The sequence below is a fragment of the Carassius carassius genome, chromosome 32 (assembly GCF_963082965.1).
Source record: "Carassius carassius chromosome 32, fCarCar2.1, whole genome shotgun sequence".
Lineage (NCBI taxonomy): Eukaryota > Metazoa > Chordata > Actinopteri > Cypriniformes > Cyprinidae > Carassius > Carassius carassius.
The window spans coordinates 25716547-25733964 of NC_081786.1; the positions used below are offsets into that span (position 1 = coordinate 25716547).

Consider the following 17418-nt stretch of genomic DNA (forward strand, 5'->3'; position numbering starts at 1 on the left):
AGGTCTCTGTGCCATTCCGCTGCAGGGAGCTCGTATGGGTCGATATTTTGGATGCCTGAGAGCTTCTCCAAAATACCGCTGTTTTACGCTTGGTGTAACTTAAAAAAAACTGTATTCCATTGTTCCTATGTGTTCCATATGTATTGTGTGAGGCAGTTTTTAACGCAGCAGTAACTTCCAGGCATGGTAAAACAGTGCAGAATTGCGAGAACCTCCTCTACTACCGAGTTAACAACACACATAAACAATTATGTTTTGCTGCCGGTGTCCTGCCAACATGGGGGAGACTGTGATATTGAGGGGAGGGGCTCTGTGCTATGACTACAACTCTTCACTCTCAACAGCCCAGTTTCTGCTGATTACAGTGAGATTAGACTTTAGCCATTTAGATGTGTATAAGAAACTGAACAAAGCACAAATGAGACTCCAGAGGGTTAAAAAGTCATTTATTCTCAGTAATTTATCAAAATTTTTAAAAAGGTTTCCATATGTTTTACTGACTGTATTTTATTATGATAATGAATAGGCTACATTGTCAAGGTAGCAAAGCTTAACTGTGTGCTCGCATGTGGCGCCAGCAATCACTTGAATTTTTTCCTTCTAATAGTGGAAGCAACTACTCCTTTTAGTCATGAAGATAATCAGAATTGTAAATGGTTTGCCTTTAGGGCTGAAACGATTAGTCGACATTATCGACAATGTTGCCATTAAAAAATTGTCGACAAATATTTTTGTTGTCGAATAGTTTGATTTAATTTGACCTAATTCAGAGCCTGCAATAATGCGCTTTGACCAGTTTGGTGCTGTAGCGCAAGACTGTAATTCAGCCCTCCTTGATGCAATTCAGAGAAACGCACCCGAGCCAAAATGAATGGCTTTTGGATATGAAAATATATGACGAGCGCTTTCCTCTCAATAACGAAATAAACAGCAACAACACCATTAACAAAAACAAAAAAAAATCACAGCAGTGTGAAAGCAGCAGTTAAAAATATATCTTATTACACTGATAAGGATGTTTGCACGAGCTCAGTAAAGCATTCACGTCACGTCTATGCAATACCTTAAATCAAGCAGCTTTATGGTATTAAACATTATTATTAAATATTTGATTAAAGTGATAGTTTGGTTTGCAGAGATCAAAGCTTAATCTAGCTCAGGACTGTTGTGATTATCATAATCCAGTAAGGTATTTTAAGAGAGGTTTTTGAATGGTAACATTAAGATTCTTTGTTTTGTTTTTTTTTTTTTAAAGAAGTCTCTTCTGCTCACCAAGCCTGCATTTATTTGATCCAAAATACAGCAAAAGCAGTAATATTGTGCAATATTTTTACGATTTAAAATAACTGCTTTATATTTGAAAATATTTTAAAATTTAATTTATTCTTATGATATTCTTATAATTTATTATATTATGATCAAAGCTGAATTTTCTCTGATCTTCAGTGTCACATGATGCTTCAGAAATCATTCTAATATGCTTATTTGTTGCTCAAGAAACATTTATTATTATTATTATTATTATTATTATCAATATTTAAATATTTTCAGGATTCTTTGATGAATATAAATCATCAATAAATATCAGAACTTGGAGTCAATATCATTTTTTATTAAAAAAAATTTATTCGAGGAGGGGTTATTGTAGAAATTAATACTTCTATTTAGCAAGGATGCTTTAAATTGACAAAGACATTTATAATGTTACAAAGATTTCTATTTCAGATAAATGCTGATCTTCTGAACTTTCTATTCATCAAAAAAAAACTGAAAAAATTATATTCAGCTGTTTTCAACATAATAATAATAATCATCATCATCATAATAATCATCATAATGATAAATGTATTTGGAGCAGCAAATCAGTATTTTAGAATGATTTCTGAAGGATCATGTGACTGGAGTAATGATGCTGAAAATTCATCCTTGAAATCACAGGAATAAATTACAGTTTAAAATATATTCAAATAAAAAAACTGTTATTTTAAATAGTAAAAAATCTTTCAAAATTTTACTGTTTTTGCTGTACTTTGTATCCAATACATGCAGGCTTGATGAGCAGAAGACATTTCTTTAAAAACAATGTTACTGTTCAAAAATGTTTGACTGGTAGTGTATATTGTAAATACAATTTTTATCCGAAAATAAAATATCTAATCACTTACCTTTATTTTGTTTCTTATCAATATTACTTACGAAAGGAGATGTTAGGCAGAATGATTTGTCATTCAGTTAATTTTCATATAGTAATTAAATGGTAAATAAGAAGGTTTCTGTCATCTCATTTTGTTTGTCAAATATATTTATTTGTATAAATTAATTGTATAATAATTGTAAGTACATAATATTATTTCCCAAAGCTGAAGTGATTAGACTAGCTTTTATTTATGTGTTATGTATAACAGTATTTTAACTAATTGCAACAGCTGAATAATCAATCAAATTCTTTTGATTAATCAGTTAAATAATCGCTGATTAGTCGATTAATCATTCTAATAATCATTAGAAAATAATCGTTTGTTGCAGCCCTATTTGCCTTAATTTTTTTGTACATTCACAATAAAAACTAATCTTTGTGTGTAAAATAACCCTAAAGAAAAATGGATGCTGCTTCCTGCTGTCTGGTTTCCTTTTGCGCAGCACCAAAATGAACCAAAACCAAACATTTTCTTAATTTATTACTTAAGTAAAAATATATTTCTCGTATAGGCCTATTTATTCATTTTATATATATATATATATATATATATATATATATATATATATATATATATATATATATATATATATATATATATATATATTATGTTTTCTCCGCTCGCAGAAGCGCTGCAGGTGAGTGATGTGATACATGTGTATCTTCATGTTCTGTTGTTTGATTCTTTTTGCGCATGTAAAATTAATGTTAGTATCCTTTCTAAAATATTCTTGTTTGTTAACGGTTAATAAACGGTTAACGAGCGTCAATAAGGAAAAATAAGCAAAATGAACATCCCTACCACAAAGTTAAAAATCCCATTAAAACTAACATTCAAACTGGATCATCTAGAAATAGTTGTGTGAAATGTTTGAAAGTCTTTGAAAAGTGCTTGAATTCCTAGTAACATTGCCGGCTTCAGTCCCGGAACGAGCGCTGTGTGAACAAAAGCCAGAACTAATGCCATGTCATAGTAATGACGCACATTTTCGCGCGACTCTTTTACCAGTTGTTTTGAAGGCAGATCAAGGTTTGCAATGAAAAAATATGTGAAAACTGTAATGAAGCAGATATCAGTTAGTTCCTCACTTTCCGCGCTGAATCTGAGATCGTTCGCCAGTTTAAGTGAAAGTTAATGTGCCTAGTGTTTTCGACTCGTATATTACACGTCACGCCCTGATGTCACGTGTCTTTACTGGACCTTTATGGGTTGTGTGAACGGATGCACGTGTTCCGGATAATCACTGGCAGTGTGAAAGTGCAAATTCTAGCGATATGTTCTGTTAAAAAATATTAATATCGGAGGCATATTTGCAGATACCGATACATATCGGCGACAGGCTCATACTGGCCGATAATATCGGCTAAACATTATATTTAACCCCTACAAGCTAGTGAACAACACAAGTCAAGGAAGGAATTTTATATCACTGTTCAAGATTGTGCAGGGTGGTGATAAATTTTTGTAGCCCGAATAGAAAACAGCCCAAGAATGTAGGGCTCGTGATTTTGCGAGCCCTGCTTTATTATGATGAACATTATAATAAGAAAAAGATAAACCATATATTGCCGTAGTCGTGTGTTTAGGTCTTGTTGAATCAACGAAAGCAGTTAAAACTTCTGTTTATTCAGCTGTAGCGATAGGCATTTCCTGGATTTCTTCTTTGGCATATTTGGATTTTCAGTGCGAGAGCGCTCCCTCTGGCATTCAGATGGAGATTTACTACTGATCACAGAACTGTTGCCTCACTGAAAGATACGCACGACAATCGCAGCTTCTGCGATTTATTGCCTTTGCGATTTAATTTAGATGAATTGTGGAGCCCTACTATAAATAATACATGTGTTAATTATACCTATCTGTCTAGATAGTTATAATTAACACAGTGAATACTTATTAGTTTACACAATGTATGTAGAGTTTCTTATGTATTGTAGTTTTTTGTCCTATTTAGGGATGTTCATTTTAACCGGTTAACCGACCATTAAGAATTTTGACACATTAATATAATCAGATAAATTATTTTCAGTAATTTATGAAGATATTTAAAAAGGTTTGCTGCATGGTGTATATATATATATATATATACACAATTTTTTTTTTTTTTTTTTTTAATCATAAATAGGTCTAATGCAGACGCAAAATTTTTACTAGGGGTGGGCCAGAATATTTGTAATAAAGATATTTATTATTCATGGCTACTGTCATCGATGACAGACTACCTAATTTGAAGTTTAAATCTATTGTCATAAGGTGGCAGCAGCAGCTGTGTGTTGAAGCAGACCGATTGGTGTACAGGGCCGTAGCTGGGATTTGCGGGGCTCCGGAGCAGGTTTTACCAGTGGGCCCAAGTAAACAAATATACAAATTAAAACATTTAAGTTTTTTCAAGCTTGTTAGTGTCAAGGTACAGAAACTGAATAATCAAATGTAAATAGCATTGCAAAAACTTTACTGCATAAATTAAATATAGACTTTTTTTTTTTAAACTACAAAGTAATTCAGTAAAGAGCAGAGAGTGATTTTCTCCTATTTAATTTCTTAGATTAACATTAAGGACACTGACAGCAGCTAGTAAATTAGGCGCGGTCATTTTAAGAGATAATACATTCAATATGATACACATTCAATTTATTTCGCAACAGTTTACTTTCACTTAAGACATAACCGACCATTTTTTAGAGAATGACAATTTTGTATGTATTTGTCATTTCAAGAGCAAGAAGAGGGCTGTAGACACACCCTCTGCATGCACACTGTACATGCTGAACAGCGTGCGGGTGCTGAATTAAGCTTTTCATGTCTTTTTGTGCTTGTTTGTTTTAACTGGCAAGGTGTATAAATTTGTTCTGGCATGGGAGGAAGCGAAGAAGAGCTCGGTTTGGAGTTTGTGCAGCTCTCCATGTGCGCACTGAACTCTCAATAGAGTTTTTCTGTGTCTTCCGCTTGAATGCTTTAAACTATTTTGAATGTTTAAATTGGCAAGGCTTAAAACACGTCAACAATTACAGCATTATGGACGTGACATTTGCAGTAAAAACTTGAAATATAAATTCTCAGAAAATGTTAACAATTTAAAACCCCTTTCTGAGTTTATGCATCAGAAAAAAAAAGTATATGCACGTGTTTTATATTTTAAATTAGGGATGCATCAATCCGATACATGGGATCGGTATCTGCTCCGATACTGGCATTTTCTGTGGATCAGGTATCGGTCAGACTAGACCGATCTAAATCTGATATTATGCGTATACTATTTTGTGTTATTGCTGAGCCCCACGAAAGGCACAAAAACTTTATAAAGCACCAAAACGTTTTAAGTGCACTATATATCAAATGTTCTTGAGCTGTTCCATTGTTCAGTGTGAGGTACAGATTAATATTTAAGTCATTAAATTCAAGTTCACCAGAACTCTTCTTTCCGCTGCGGCTGTCTGTCATCCCCATTCAGCAATCAAACTGCATTTCGCGTTGTGTACTAGTGATGTCCGGTTCGCGAACGAATCATTGCATTAAACCGGTTCTTCTTAGTAAACCAGTCAACCAAATCGGACTGAATCCTTTGAAACGGTCTGTGTCTCCAGGAAGAAATAATCAACAAATAACTTCAGTTATTTCCTTTTTTTTACACTCCCTATGAGTCTAAATCAACCAATAACCCAAAGTAATTAATTTACCCAAACAGTACACTGACTGAACTGCTGTGAAGAGAGAATTGAAGATGAACATGAGCTGAGCAGCTTGTGTGTTCTACTAACTTTTCAAGTTGCATTGTCCAAAATACATGTAGTAGCACAGCATTGCACACCTGTTTACATTTAATTAAGGTTGACTAGACTAGACTGTAATAGAAATAGTTGAGTTTAAAAGGTGCATAACATTTATGACAGGTTTTCATGAAAGTGTTTGTCAGTTTGTCTGCTTGATAATCCCTTTTTGGACTGCAACAATAAAATTGAAGTGAGAAAAACAAACTGAGAGATGTTACTTTTTAGTTAAAACAGATGTTGCCAAAGTTTTCATTTGCAGACATAATTTGAAGTTGGAAAAAGGTAATCAATTGCAATATATTGCAGAATATTGCAATATATTGCAATAATATTACATCGTGACACAAGTATCAGGATAATATTGTATCGTGGGGCCTCTGGTGATCCCCCCCCCCCAATAGTCCTGCTACTTTTTGTTGTTTTTTGGCATAAAACTTGATTTCAGTGTGTGTCCAACACATTTTAACATGTATTATACCATGTTATACCATATATAACAGTTTAGATTGATACATTATTTAAGAAATTTTCATACTGGATAACAAGTAAATTAAGTTACTTAAAGTTAACTTATATTCAGTTCAAGTGATACAAAAACTAAAATAAAATAAATAAATAACCCCAAGAGAAAGAACATGCATGCAAAGCTATTGTAATTTATCAATAGAGAGAATACTAATGAAAAATATAGTCACCATGACAACTTCTCCAGAACATCTGTGACATGTTCACATTCAGGGCTGAGGAACGGGCTTGCCTCAGCACAACACGTTATAGCTAATGTATACATCTCCAAAAGAGGATGCGGATCTTCATCAGGTCTCCACTGACATCCATGATGCATCAAAACCTGCATGAAAAAAAGAGCCAAAAATGAATGGTCATGCCCATTCCCATTCCCATGAAAGCTATTTCAAACAAAGGGATGTAACAGTCAGTGATAATGAAATATGGAACAAGCTAGATCTGACAAAACAGCAGTGATTTTTTTTATATATGCAATTAAAAATATTAAAATCATACATTGATAGGATCCTAACATGATTATTTAATCTGCTAGTCAAAGAATTTTGTCACAAACTGATAAATAATGATCTGAAAACAGCAGTTTTCTTCAATAAAAGAGACAATTAAAACCCTGTATCTTTAAGTTACATCTGCTAAGTTTTTATATAGATAACGGTTATATCATGATATATAACATACATATTTATTTTTTCTGAGTAAAAGTACAGGCTGCTGCTACAATAAGCTAACGTGTTAGCCATCAGGAGCTGTGACCATACCATACAAACAAAAGGCATGACTGTAAGATTTAATGACTTTAAAAGACAACCATGCTTCATCTCTCCATCACACAGCTTTCTTTGTTTTACCCATCACATTTATGAATGACTGTATAATTATTGTTAGTTTTGTTATCGTTGGTGCAGCGATGCAAACATGCAATATCGTCCACGAACAAAGACTGATAGATTAAAACGCATGAATAAAGTCGTACTTGACAAAAATCCTGACAAAAACTATAGGAGGCATCTAGCGTCGATTCGGAGCTCCTTTTTAATGCAGAGATGAGATCCTGAAATTTGTGTCTGAGGGCCACAACCTCAGTCGCACTGCCCTCCTCCTCCGCCATCTTCGCTGCATTCACACCAGCCCAAATATCTCAAACTACTACGGTCAAGGCCTGATCCACATATTCATGGCCCGTGCATTCGCTATTAGAGGGTTACCGAGCAACGTCAGCACAACCTAATTAATATTCAAGAGAAAATCTGCATGACAGCAAGCGACGTCTACAAGACATATTTAATATTTATGATTGTGAAGCAGTCACTATAGTAACTGCTATGAAGTACATGAAAGCACCATAATTAATATTTAACATGACCTTTCATCATAGTAGCATTCGAAATTTCGCATCGCACCCTGTCCCAGCAATGGCGAAGACGTTTATGCGGGTGTCTCTTTTCACCGAAATTACTAACTAAAGGAAATGAAAAAAAAACTCAACTATCGTTTCAATCACCTCAAGATAACATTGTTTTTGCTCTGTGTCTTCGTCTTATTAAGATTCAAGTGGCTTTATTGGCCTGGCATTGCATTGGTAACAATAAATTACAGACATACACATTTACAGTTTTGATAAGAACAATGAAAATGAAACGACAAAAAAGTACACAATGATATGGTTTCTTATTTAGGCTAAATGTGTTGATCATTAGGTGTTGTTATTGTGTGGTTGGTGGTCCTGTTGCACTGGTTAATCTTTTACCATGACAGGACATCACAAACCATATTTGAGTTTCTCTCAGCATACGTGGAATGTTCCATTATGGCATCAGGTTCTTCAGGTTCAAGTCTTTTTCATGGGTTTTGATTAAAATGTTCTTTACACTGAGAAAAACAACATCAACAACAAAAAAAAAGGTCCTTTGTAAGAACCATTCACTGAAAATTCCTCTCCCAAAATGGTTCTTCTAAGGTTTTAGTGCGAAAACACAATTTTGAAACTTGTATGTAGGAATTTCAATCACACACTCAATACAAAGCTAGAATAAAAGTGATGGAGAAAAGAAGAAGCAAAGCATGTCACAAGCAATCATATTTTTCATTTAATATATGGATAAGATGACAAAATAAGTAAGCAATTACCAGGAAAACAGGGCTTAAACTAATAGTGCAGTAATTTTTTCTTGCATTTTATTAAGGATAAAATATCACATTATGTGCTTTATAATGTTGGTTGCAATAATGATGGCAACCTTTTGGAAAAGACACCCAGCATTGACAATTTACAGATACATTTTTATGGTAGAAAAGTTAATATGGACAGCTAACAAAACTCTAATAAGTGGCATAAAATGACCAGTAGATGGGAATATAACTAGTTTTAGGCAAACACGAGCAAATCTTGAATGTCACAAGGTTTTTTTTTTTTTTTTTTAAGACTTATGATGGTAGCAGGTGCTGCAGTGGCAGTCTGTGTGGTTCACTAGTCTTACATCATTGACAAGCACCTACAAATAAAAACAAAAACAATATTTGTTATATACTGAGTAAAATGTACTATAGTAAAATATATACAAATGTAATGAAACATAATATTACAGCAATAGCAGTTATTAATGCACATTTTACCCGTTTAACTTCTTTGGCTACACAGCATGTAGCTTCTGATGTGATATTTTTTGGAACAAGCATGGTTTTCTTGGACCTCAGGGGTGTGGGATAAGCCCTAGAAAAACAGCATCCCATACACTGATAGACAGGAGCTCCAGGTTTTGAGAAAATGTTGTTCTCCTTGAGTTTGCACTCCTCACATCCAACTTGTATAAAATAAAAATATAATAGTAAAGGAAATGGTTCCATATGAAGTATCAAAATTTTGTCATTGGTTAGCAACTTACAGTTCATATCATTTCTTGGATAAAGTTGTCCAAGATGAATAAGCATCAATAGCAATAATATACTTGCTCCAGCATATCTTGTCCAAAACATGATGGCTATAACAGAAGAGAAAAGCTAAAAAGTGTACATACATTAGGCTACACAACTGCACTATTACATTAAATGTACACACACAGACCATAGTTTTGTATTGCTACATTTTAACATTTTAAATATATTCTTTAAGATCATAAATATTTCATTTAAAAAAAAATCACCTTTGTTCTTGACTTCCTGCGAGATGTGATCGATCTGTCTTCTCAGAATCATGTACCTAGCTACCTTTTATACCTTGCTTACGTCTGTCTTGTTGTGTGTGTGTGTGTGTGTGCCTGACCAAGTGTGTGACTGTTCCCTTGCTGACCTTGTAATCCATTAGGTAAATGATGTTCGGAGGACTGAATATGTAATGTAGTTTCAACTACATCAACAATCATTTTGTCTTTGAGATATCTAAATTTCATCATTTACATTGTTGACTGGAAAAAAACCCAACCAGTTTTTACAGAAAAAAAATTGTTCAGCTGTTTTCTTTTCATTCAAACCTTCAGATTGTTACATGATTTACTGACACATTAATTAACCTGTAATTAATACTGTCCTTAATCTCTTCTGTAAACACACAGTATCGAGTGTCAAGGTTGAATGTTTGTTTTGCCTTAACTATCTTTCAACCTTTCCATCTGCAGCAAATCCACAAGACCTTGGTTTGGATTGTGCAGTTTCATGCCTTATGCAAAGGTAATTCAATATTTTCAATGCCAGATGGAGAGTCACATTAATAATAACAAACTGAGATTGTGGAAAATAACAAATGGCAACATGCAAACATATTCCCTAAAAATGCACATGTTCTCCTTTCTATTTTATGGTAACGTATTTCCAACACTGCAGTTTATTAGAAGCCTTTGCTCTATAGCTTTTATGCTACTTTGTAAATGTATTGTTCTGCTTCATTTTACGTTCTCCAATGTACAAATTGCTTTTTTTTTTAAGACCAAGTAAAGAAACTTTATAGAAAAAAATTAAAGTGAATGCTACATCAACATTTTGTCTATAGGGAGCACATGATGAAAAACAACCTTTAACAGATCACCAATAGCCTATTTTTGTTAAAAAAAAAAAAACGTTGGCTTGAATATCTCTGCTCCTAACCACTAACTTATAATATCGTTATTGTTACTTATAATTCATTTATAAGTATTCGTATAATTCACTAGCAATTTCTGAGTGAAAAACCTGGTGAACCATTTACTAAACACGTCAACAAAACTGACAAAAGCAGCATTGCAAATGCATTTTGCATGAATTCAAGTATTTCTTCTATAAATCTGAAATTGAAACAGTTCTAACAAACTTTTTGTTGTCATTAATAATAAGTGACCAAAAACTATAGTCAAAAACAACAAACTTAATTAGTTTTTTTTCTTTTTCTTTTGTGTGTGACTACCCATGATCATGATTTGAAATTTAAATGATCAGATTAATCGATTTATCCTAACCTCAATTTTAGACCACTTCCATTCTTTGCACTTCCTGACTAGACATCACTTGATACTGCATGCATTTACATTTAGATTTTTAGTCATTTAGCAGACGCTTTTATCCAAAGTGACTTATAAATGAGGACAATAGACCAATTTTTCAAAATTGAGATTTATACATCATCTGAAAGGTGAATAAATAAGCTTTCCATTGATGTATTGTTTATTAGGATCTGACAGTATACGAGATACAACTATTTGAAAATTTGGAATCTGAGGGTGCAAGAAAATCTAAATACTGAGAAAATCGCCTGTCCAAATGATTTCTTAACAATGCATATTACTAATCAAAAATTACATTTCGATATAGTTTATTTATGGCAGGAAATTTACAAAACATCTTAATGAAACAAGACCTTTACTTAATATCCTTAATGATTTTTGGCATAAAAGAAAAATCAATAATTTTGACCCATACAATGTTTTTTTTTTTTTTTTTGGGCTATTGATAAAAATATACCCAGCGACTTAAGACTGGTTTTGTTGTCTAGGGTCACAATTCAGAGCAGACGTCTATGGAGGTCAGTTGATGCCTAAAAGATTTGCATACGCAGGGTAGGAGTTGTGGAAGTGTACATAAAACTGTAAGTGTAAATTTAAATTTGCATGTGCAATAGAAGCTTTGTAAAGCTGTGAATCACGTTTCAAATATAAGAAATAATTATTTGCAGCATTTTACTGTTACTAGTAAGTGTCATTCATATATTGTGAAACTGCAGCTTCAAGCCAAAGCAAAATAAATATGATCTGCATTCCTCTGACTTCCATTTTTCTGAGCTTACACTTTTGGCACATTGTTTTAGCTAAAATACAGTCAAAAGTACTGCAAACCTGTGAACAGTGATTTGCATGCGAAAACAACAGTTTAAAGAACTGCAAAATGGATCGACTGCATAGAACCAATCTGTATCTGTAAAAAAAAATTAAAAAAAAAAAACGTTGCAAATGTCTAAATGACTAGCTGTGCATGTGGGGCAAAAAGTTACCGAAATCAAGCAATATGTACACCTCCGTCTTTCTTTTCAATGTGCTTACAATTTTGGAATGATTCTCTCACTAACTGAGTTTTACAAGCGTGAGGGAGAGGGCAGGTCCACCACCTTCATGTAGTCAATCACATGAGGCTCTGGCTGACTCTCCATTTACTCTTATCTGATTGGTTCAATAAACGCATCATATGCCAAAACATTAATCTTCATTAACAGTTAGTTACTTTAACATGAACTAACAATGGACAACTCCACTGTTCAGGATTACTTAATGTTTTTAAATGTTAACTTACACATTTACTAATGCATTTCGTCACATTAATATTAACTAGTTAACGTTAACATAAGACCTCCGTAAGACCTCCGTAAGACCTCCGTTTATCCTTGGAACACAGTTTAAAATATTTTAGATTAAGTCTGAGAGCTCTCAGTCCCTCCATTGAAGCTGTGTGAATGGTATACTGTCCATGTCCAGAAAGGTAAGAAAAACATCATCAAAGTAGTCCATGTGACATCAGAGGGTCAGTTAGAATTTTTTGAAGCATCGAAAATACATTTTGGTCCAAAAATACCAAAAACTACGACTTTATTCAGCATTGTCTTCTCTTCCGTGTCTGTTGTGAGAGAGAGTTCAAAACAAAGCAGTTTGTGATATCCGGTTCGCGAACGAATCATTCGATGTAACCGGATCTTTTTGAAACAGTTCACCAAATTGGACTGAATCGTTTTAAACGGTTCGCGTCTCCATTACGCATTAATCCACAAATGACTTAAGCTGTTAACTTTTTTAATGTGGCTGACACTCCCTCTGAGTTAAAACAAACCAAACTGCTGTGAAGAGATAACTGAAGATGAACACCGAGCCGAGCCAGATAATGAACAATAGACTGACTCGTTCACGAGTCAAGAAAAGGTTGCATCGGTTTTCAGATCACCAGTACTTCTTTCGGACAGTTGGATTCAATAATCCGGTTGAAGAAAATGGTTCACCGGTTCTTTTGCGCTCCACGTAATGGCGTCATTGGCGATGATTGCCCTTGATTCAACCTTCGGTTTACCCGCGCTAATAACACTAGCACAGAATAATTTCTGAATCAATCACCAAAAGAATCAGTTCGGTTCAGACGCTCTGTGTGTCAGTCTACTTCACGCTGAATCACACATGCGCAGTATCATCAGCTCCTTGGTTCTCGAATCGGACGCGTCTGACAGAAACGGTTCTTGACTCGTGAACAAGTCATTATCTGGCTCGGCTCTGTGTTCATCTTCAGTTCTCTCTTCACATCAGTTCAGTCAGTGTACTGTTTGAGTACATGAATTACTCAGGGATATTGGTTTATTTTAACTCAGAGGGAGTGTCAGCCACATTAAAAAAGTTAACAGCTTAAGTCATTAAGGATTAATGCGTATTTAACAGTTTAAAACGATTCAGTTCGATTTGGTGAACTGGTTCAAAAAGATCAGGTTACATCGAATGATTCGTTCACGAACCGGATATCACAAACTGCTTTGTTTTGAACTCTCTCTCACAACAGACACGGAAGAGAAGACAATGCTGAATAAAGTCATAGTTTTTGGTATTTTTGGACCAAAATGTATTTTCGATGCTTCCAAAAATTCTAACTGACCCTCTGATGTCACATGGACTACTTTGATGATGTTTTTCTAACCTTTCTGGACATGGACAGTATACCGTTCACACAGCTTCAATGGAGGGACTGAGAGCTCTCTGACTAAATCTAAAATATCTTAAATTGTGTTCCAAAGATAAACGGAGGTCTTACGGGTTTGGAACAACATGAGGGTAAGTTATTAATGACATAATTTTGCTATTTGGTTGAACTACCCCTTTAAGGGAATTAATTTGTGAAGCTGTAATATGTCTCAGTTTGTGTGTGGGGTGGTGTTGGCGCAGTGGATAAGACACATGCCATTGGTGTGATAGACCCGGGTTCGAATCCACTGTGAAACACCAATGTGTCCCTGAGCAAGACACTTAACCCCTAGTTGCTCCAGAGGCGTGCGACCTCTGACATATATAGCAATTGTAAGTCGCTTTGGATAAAAGCGTCAGCTAAATGTCTGAGTGAGAAGGAAGGAGTTCGGGGTTGGCTTTCTGAAGCTCGTGGGTACCTCGCTGAACCACGCCTCCCCTGCCACATACCCCCAACCGTCCGACTCAGGCCGGGGAGCCATCCTAGGAGGTAATAGCGAAGGGTGAGCACCACCCACCTGATGGCCAAACACTCCTTCTTTATGGTGCTGTACTTAGTCTCTCCCTTTTAGAGCTTACGACTATTGTACAGCACCGGACGGTCCTCCCCCTCCATCTGCTGGTCAGGGCAGTGCCCAGTCCCCTGTCCGATGCGTCAGTCTGCAACAGAAAAGGGAGAGAAAAGTTAGGAGAGTGCAGGAGCGGCCCGCCACACAGGGCAGCCTTAACCTGGGTGAAAGCCTGTTGGCACTGCTCCGTCCACTGGACCGCATTTTGTCCCCAAAAGGAAGCATCACAAATTGGTGTAATCCAAATGACGTGGTGAAGGCTGTTTTTTCTTTGGACATGGGTGATAAGGGGATCTGCCAATATCCTTTTGTTAAGTCCAATGTCGAATAAAAACAAGCCGTACCTAACCAATCAAGCAGCTCGTCAATCTGCGGCATTGGATATGAGTCAAATTTTGACACTGCGTTTACCTTGCGATAGTCCACACAAAATCGCACTGAGCCGTCCATTTTAGGAACCAAAACTATTGGGCTTGCCCAATAACTGTGGGACTCCTCGATTACGCCCATCCCCAGTATTGCTTCTAATACCGTCTGAACCACTTTTTTCTTGTGTTCAGGTAACCTGTAAGACTGGCTGCGAACCACCATGCCTGGCTCTGTCTCAATATGGTTCTGAATCAGATTAGTATGACCAGGCAAGGGTGAAAACACATCTGCAAATTCTGATTGTAAATGTATAATGTCAGTGAGCTGCAAGGGCGAGAGGTGATCCCCTCCCAGGGCCAGGGCAAGAGATTTCTCTTTGACGATCGCTTCTTGCCCGAGATCCTCCTCTCCGCTCACTGCCGTCGCAAGCAACACTGACTCCTCTTCACTCCATTTTTTAAGGAGGTTGAGTTGGTAGATTTGCCGTGAATCGTCTCTGTCTGTTCATATTACTTCATAATTGAGATCTCCTATTCGCTGGGTGACCTCAGAGGTTCCTTGCCACTTTGCTAACAGTTTGGAGCTGGAGGTTGGTAGTAATACGAGCACTTTATCTCCCGGTGCAAATTCTCAAAGCTTAGTTCCCCTGTTATACAACCGGCTTTGCCTGCCCTGGGCCTGAAGCAAATTCTCCATAGACAGCCGCCCCAGTGTATGGAGTTTTGCTCTCAGGTCCATGACATACTGAATCTCGTTTTTACTATATGAGCATCTGTCCTCCCAAGTTTCTCTACGGATGCCTAAAACCTCACGGGGCTGGCGTCCATACAGAAGCTCGAAGGGGGAAACCCCCTTCGAGAATCTCTTTAGGGATTCCCATATGGGAGATTAAACAAAACAGGGCATCCGCCACACTCTTCGCTGAAATGTTGCGGAGAGCCACTGCTTCCGGATATCGCGTTGCGCAGTCTACGATAACTAACACATTGATATTCTAGGTATCATCAAATTGCCTGAGTTTTGAGAACGTAGCGGACATAGAGGATTATAATGTAAAAGGAGCTCATTCAAATACTGAGGTGCTAAACCATTCAGGGCTTTATAAGTAATAAGCAATATTTTAAAATCTATACGATGTTTGATAGGGAGCCAGTGCAGTGTTGACAGGACCGGGCTAATATGGTCATACTTCCTGGTTCTAGTAGGAACTCTTGCTGCTGCATTTTGGACTAGCTGTAGTTTGTTTACTAAGCGTGCAGAACAACCACCCAATAAAGCATTACAATAATCTAACCTTGAGGTCATAAATGCATGGATTAACATTTCTGCATTTGACATTGAGACCATAGGCCTTAATTTAAATATATTTTTGAGATGGAAAAATGCAGTTTTACAAATGCTAGAAACGTGGCTTTCTAAGGAAAGATTGTGATCAAATAGCACACCTAGGTTCCTAACTGATGACGAAGAATTGACAGAGCAACCATCAAGTCTTAGACAGTGTTCTAGGTTATTACAAGCAGAGTTTTTAGGTCCTATAATTAACACCTCTGTTTTTTCAGAATTTAGCAGTAAGAAATTACTCGTCATCCAGTTTTTTATATCGACTATGCATTCCATTAGTTTTTCAAATTGGTGTGTTTCACCGGGCCGCGAAGAAATATAGAGCTGAGTATCATCAGCATAACAGTGAAAGCTAACACCATGTTTCCTGATGATATCTCCCAAGGGTAACATATAAAGCGTGAAGAGTAGCGGCCCTTGAGGTACTCCATACTGCACTTGTGATCGATATGATACATCTTCATTCACTGCTACGAACTGATGGCGGTCATATAAGTACGATTTAAACCACTTCCATTAATGCCAGCAAAGTGTTCAAGTCTATGCAAAAGAATGTTGTGGTCAGTTGTGTCAAACGCAGCACTAAGATCCAATAAAACTAATAGAGAGATACACTCACGATCAGATGATATGAGCAGATCATTTGTAACTCTAAGGAGAGCAGTCTCAGTACTATGATATGGTCTAAATCCTGACTGGGAATCCTCACATATACCATTTTTCTCTAAGAAGGAATATAATTGTGAGGATACCACCCCTTTTTACTAGTATCTTGGACAGAAAAGGGAGATTCAAGATTGGTCTATAATTAACCAGTTCTTTGGGGTCAAGTTGTGGTTTTTTGATGAAAGGCTTAATAACAGCCAGTTTGAAGGTTTTGGGGACATATCCTAATTACAATGAGGAATTAATAATAGTCAGAAGAGGATCTTTGACTTCTGGAAGCACCTCTTTTAGGAGCTTAGATGGTATAGGGTCTAACATACATGTTGTTGTTGTTGTAAGTTTATACAATTCTTCCTCTCCTATAGTAGAGAATGAGTGGAACTGTTCCTCAGGGGGTCTATAGTGCACTGTCTGATGCGATACTGTAGCTGACGGCTGAATGGTTGCAATTTTATCTCTAATAGTATCGATTTTAGAAGTACTACATAAAGTCATTACTGCTGTGGTGTTGGGATATGTCAAAACTTATTGAGGCTTTATTTTTCGTTAATTTAGCCACTGTATTGAATAAATACCTGAGGTTATGTTTGTTTTCTTCTAAAAGAGAAGAAAAGTAATCGAATCTAGCAGTTTGTAATGCTTTTCTGTAGGATAGGTTACTTTCCCGCCAAAAAATACGAAATACCGCTAGTTTTGTTTTACTCCAGCTGCGCTCCATTTTTCAGGCTGCTCTCTTTAGAGTGCGAGTATGCTCATTATACCAATGATGTCAAACAGTTTTCCTTAACCTTCCTTAAGCGTAAAG

General features: G+C 36.0%; 2 protein-coding genes across 3 annotated transcripts in view; both read right to left on the reverse strand.

Annotated features, from left to right (window-relative positions):
- Positions 1-7618, reverse strand: part of znf292a (zinc finger protein 292a) — a 45594-nt gene extending 37976 nt beyond the window's left edge. The window contains exons 1-2 of the mRNA XM_059520837.1: positions 7470-7618; positions 6664-6818 (exon numbers count right to left, since the gene is read on the reverse strand). Coding sequence (XP_059376820.1) covers positions 6664-6818; positions 7470-7604 — 290 coding nt within the window. The 5' untranslated portion in view covers positions 7605-7618. The remainder of the gene's footprint in view (positions 1-6663; positions 6819-7469) is intronic.
- Positions 7619-8529: 911 nt separating this feature from the next.
- cga (glycoprotein hormones, alpha polypeptide) lies at positions 8530-9739 on the reverse strand. 2 transcript variants are annotated; one of them, XM_059521105.1, is made up of 4 exons: positions 9637-9739; positions 9379-9474; positions 9110-9297; positions 8530-8988 (listed from the first exon to the last, which is right to left on the reverse strand). In XM_059521105.1, the coding sequence occupies exons 1-4, from the start codon at positions 9686-9688 to the stop codon at positions 8914-8916; spliced, it is 411 nt and encodes a 136-aa protein (XP_059377088.1). In that variant the 5' UTR covers positions 9689-9739; the 3' UTR covers positions 8530-8913. The 2 variants fall into 2 exon arrangements, with proteins under 2 accessions (XP_059377088.1, XP_059377089.1); XM_059521106.1 differs by having other exon boundaries at positions 8531-8988; positions 9379-9493; positions 9637-9661.
- Between the last annotated feature and the right edge of the window lie 7679 nt (positions 9740-17418).

Bases quoted from the DNA above. Each gene is read 5' to 3' on its own strand.
- cga (XM_059521105.1), bottom strand. From the start codon at position 9,688: ATGATTCTGAGAAGACAGATCGATCACATCTCGCAGGAAGTCAAGAAC. The intron at 9,298-9,378 runs GTAAGTTGCTAA...ATTTTATACAAG, and splicing joins TCCAAGAAATGATATGAACT to TTGGATGTGAGGAGTGCAAA. The intron at 8,989-9,109 runs GTAAAATGTGCA...TTTTATTTGTAG, and splicing joins TAGCCAAAGAAGTTAAACGG to GTGCTTGTCAATGATGTAAG.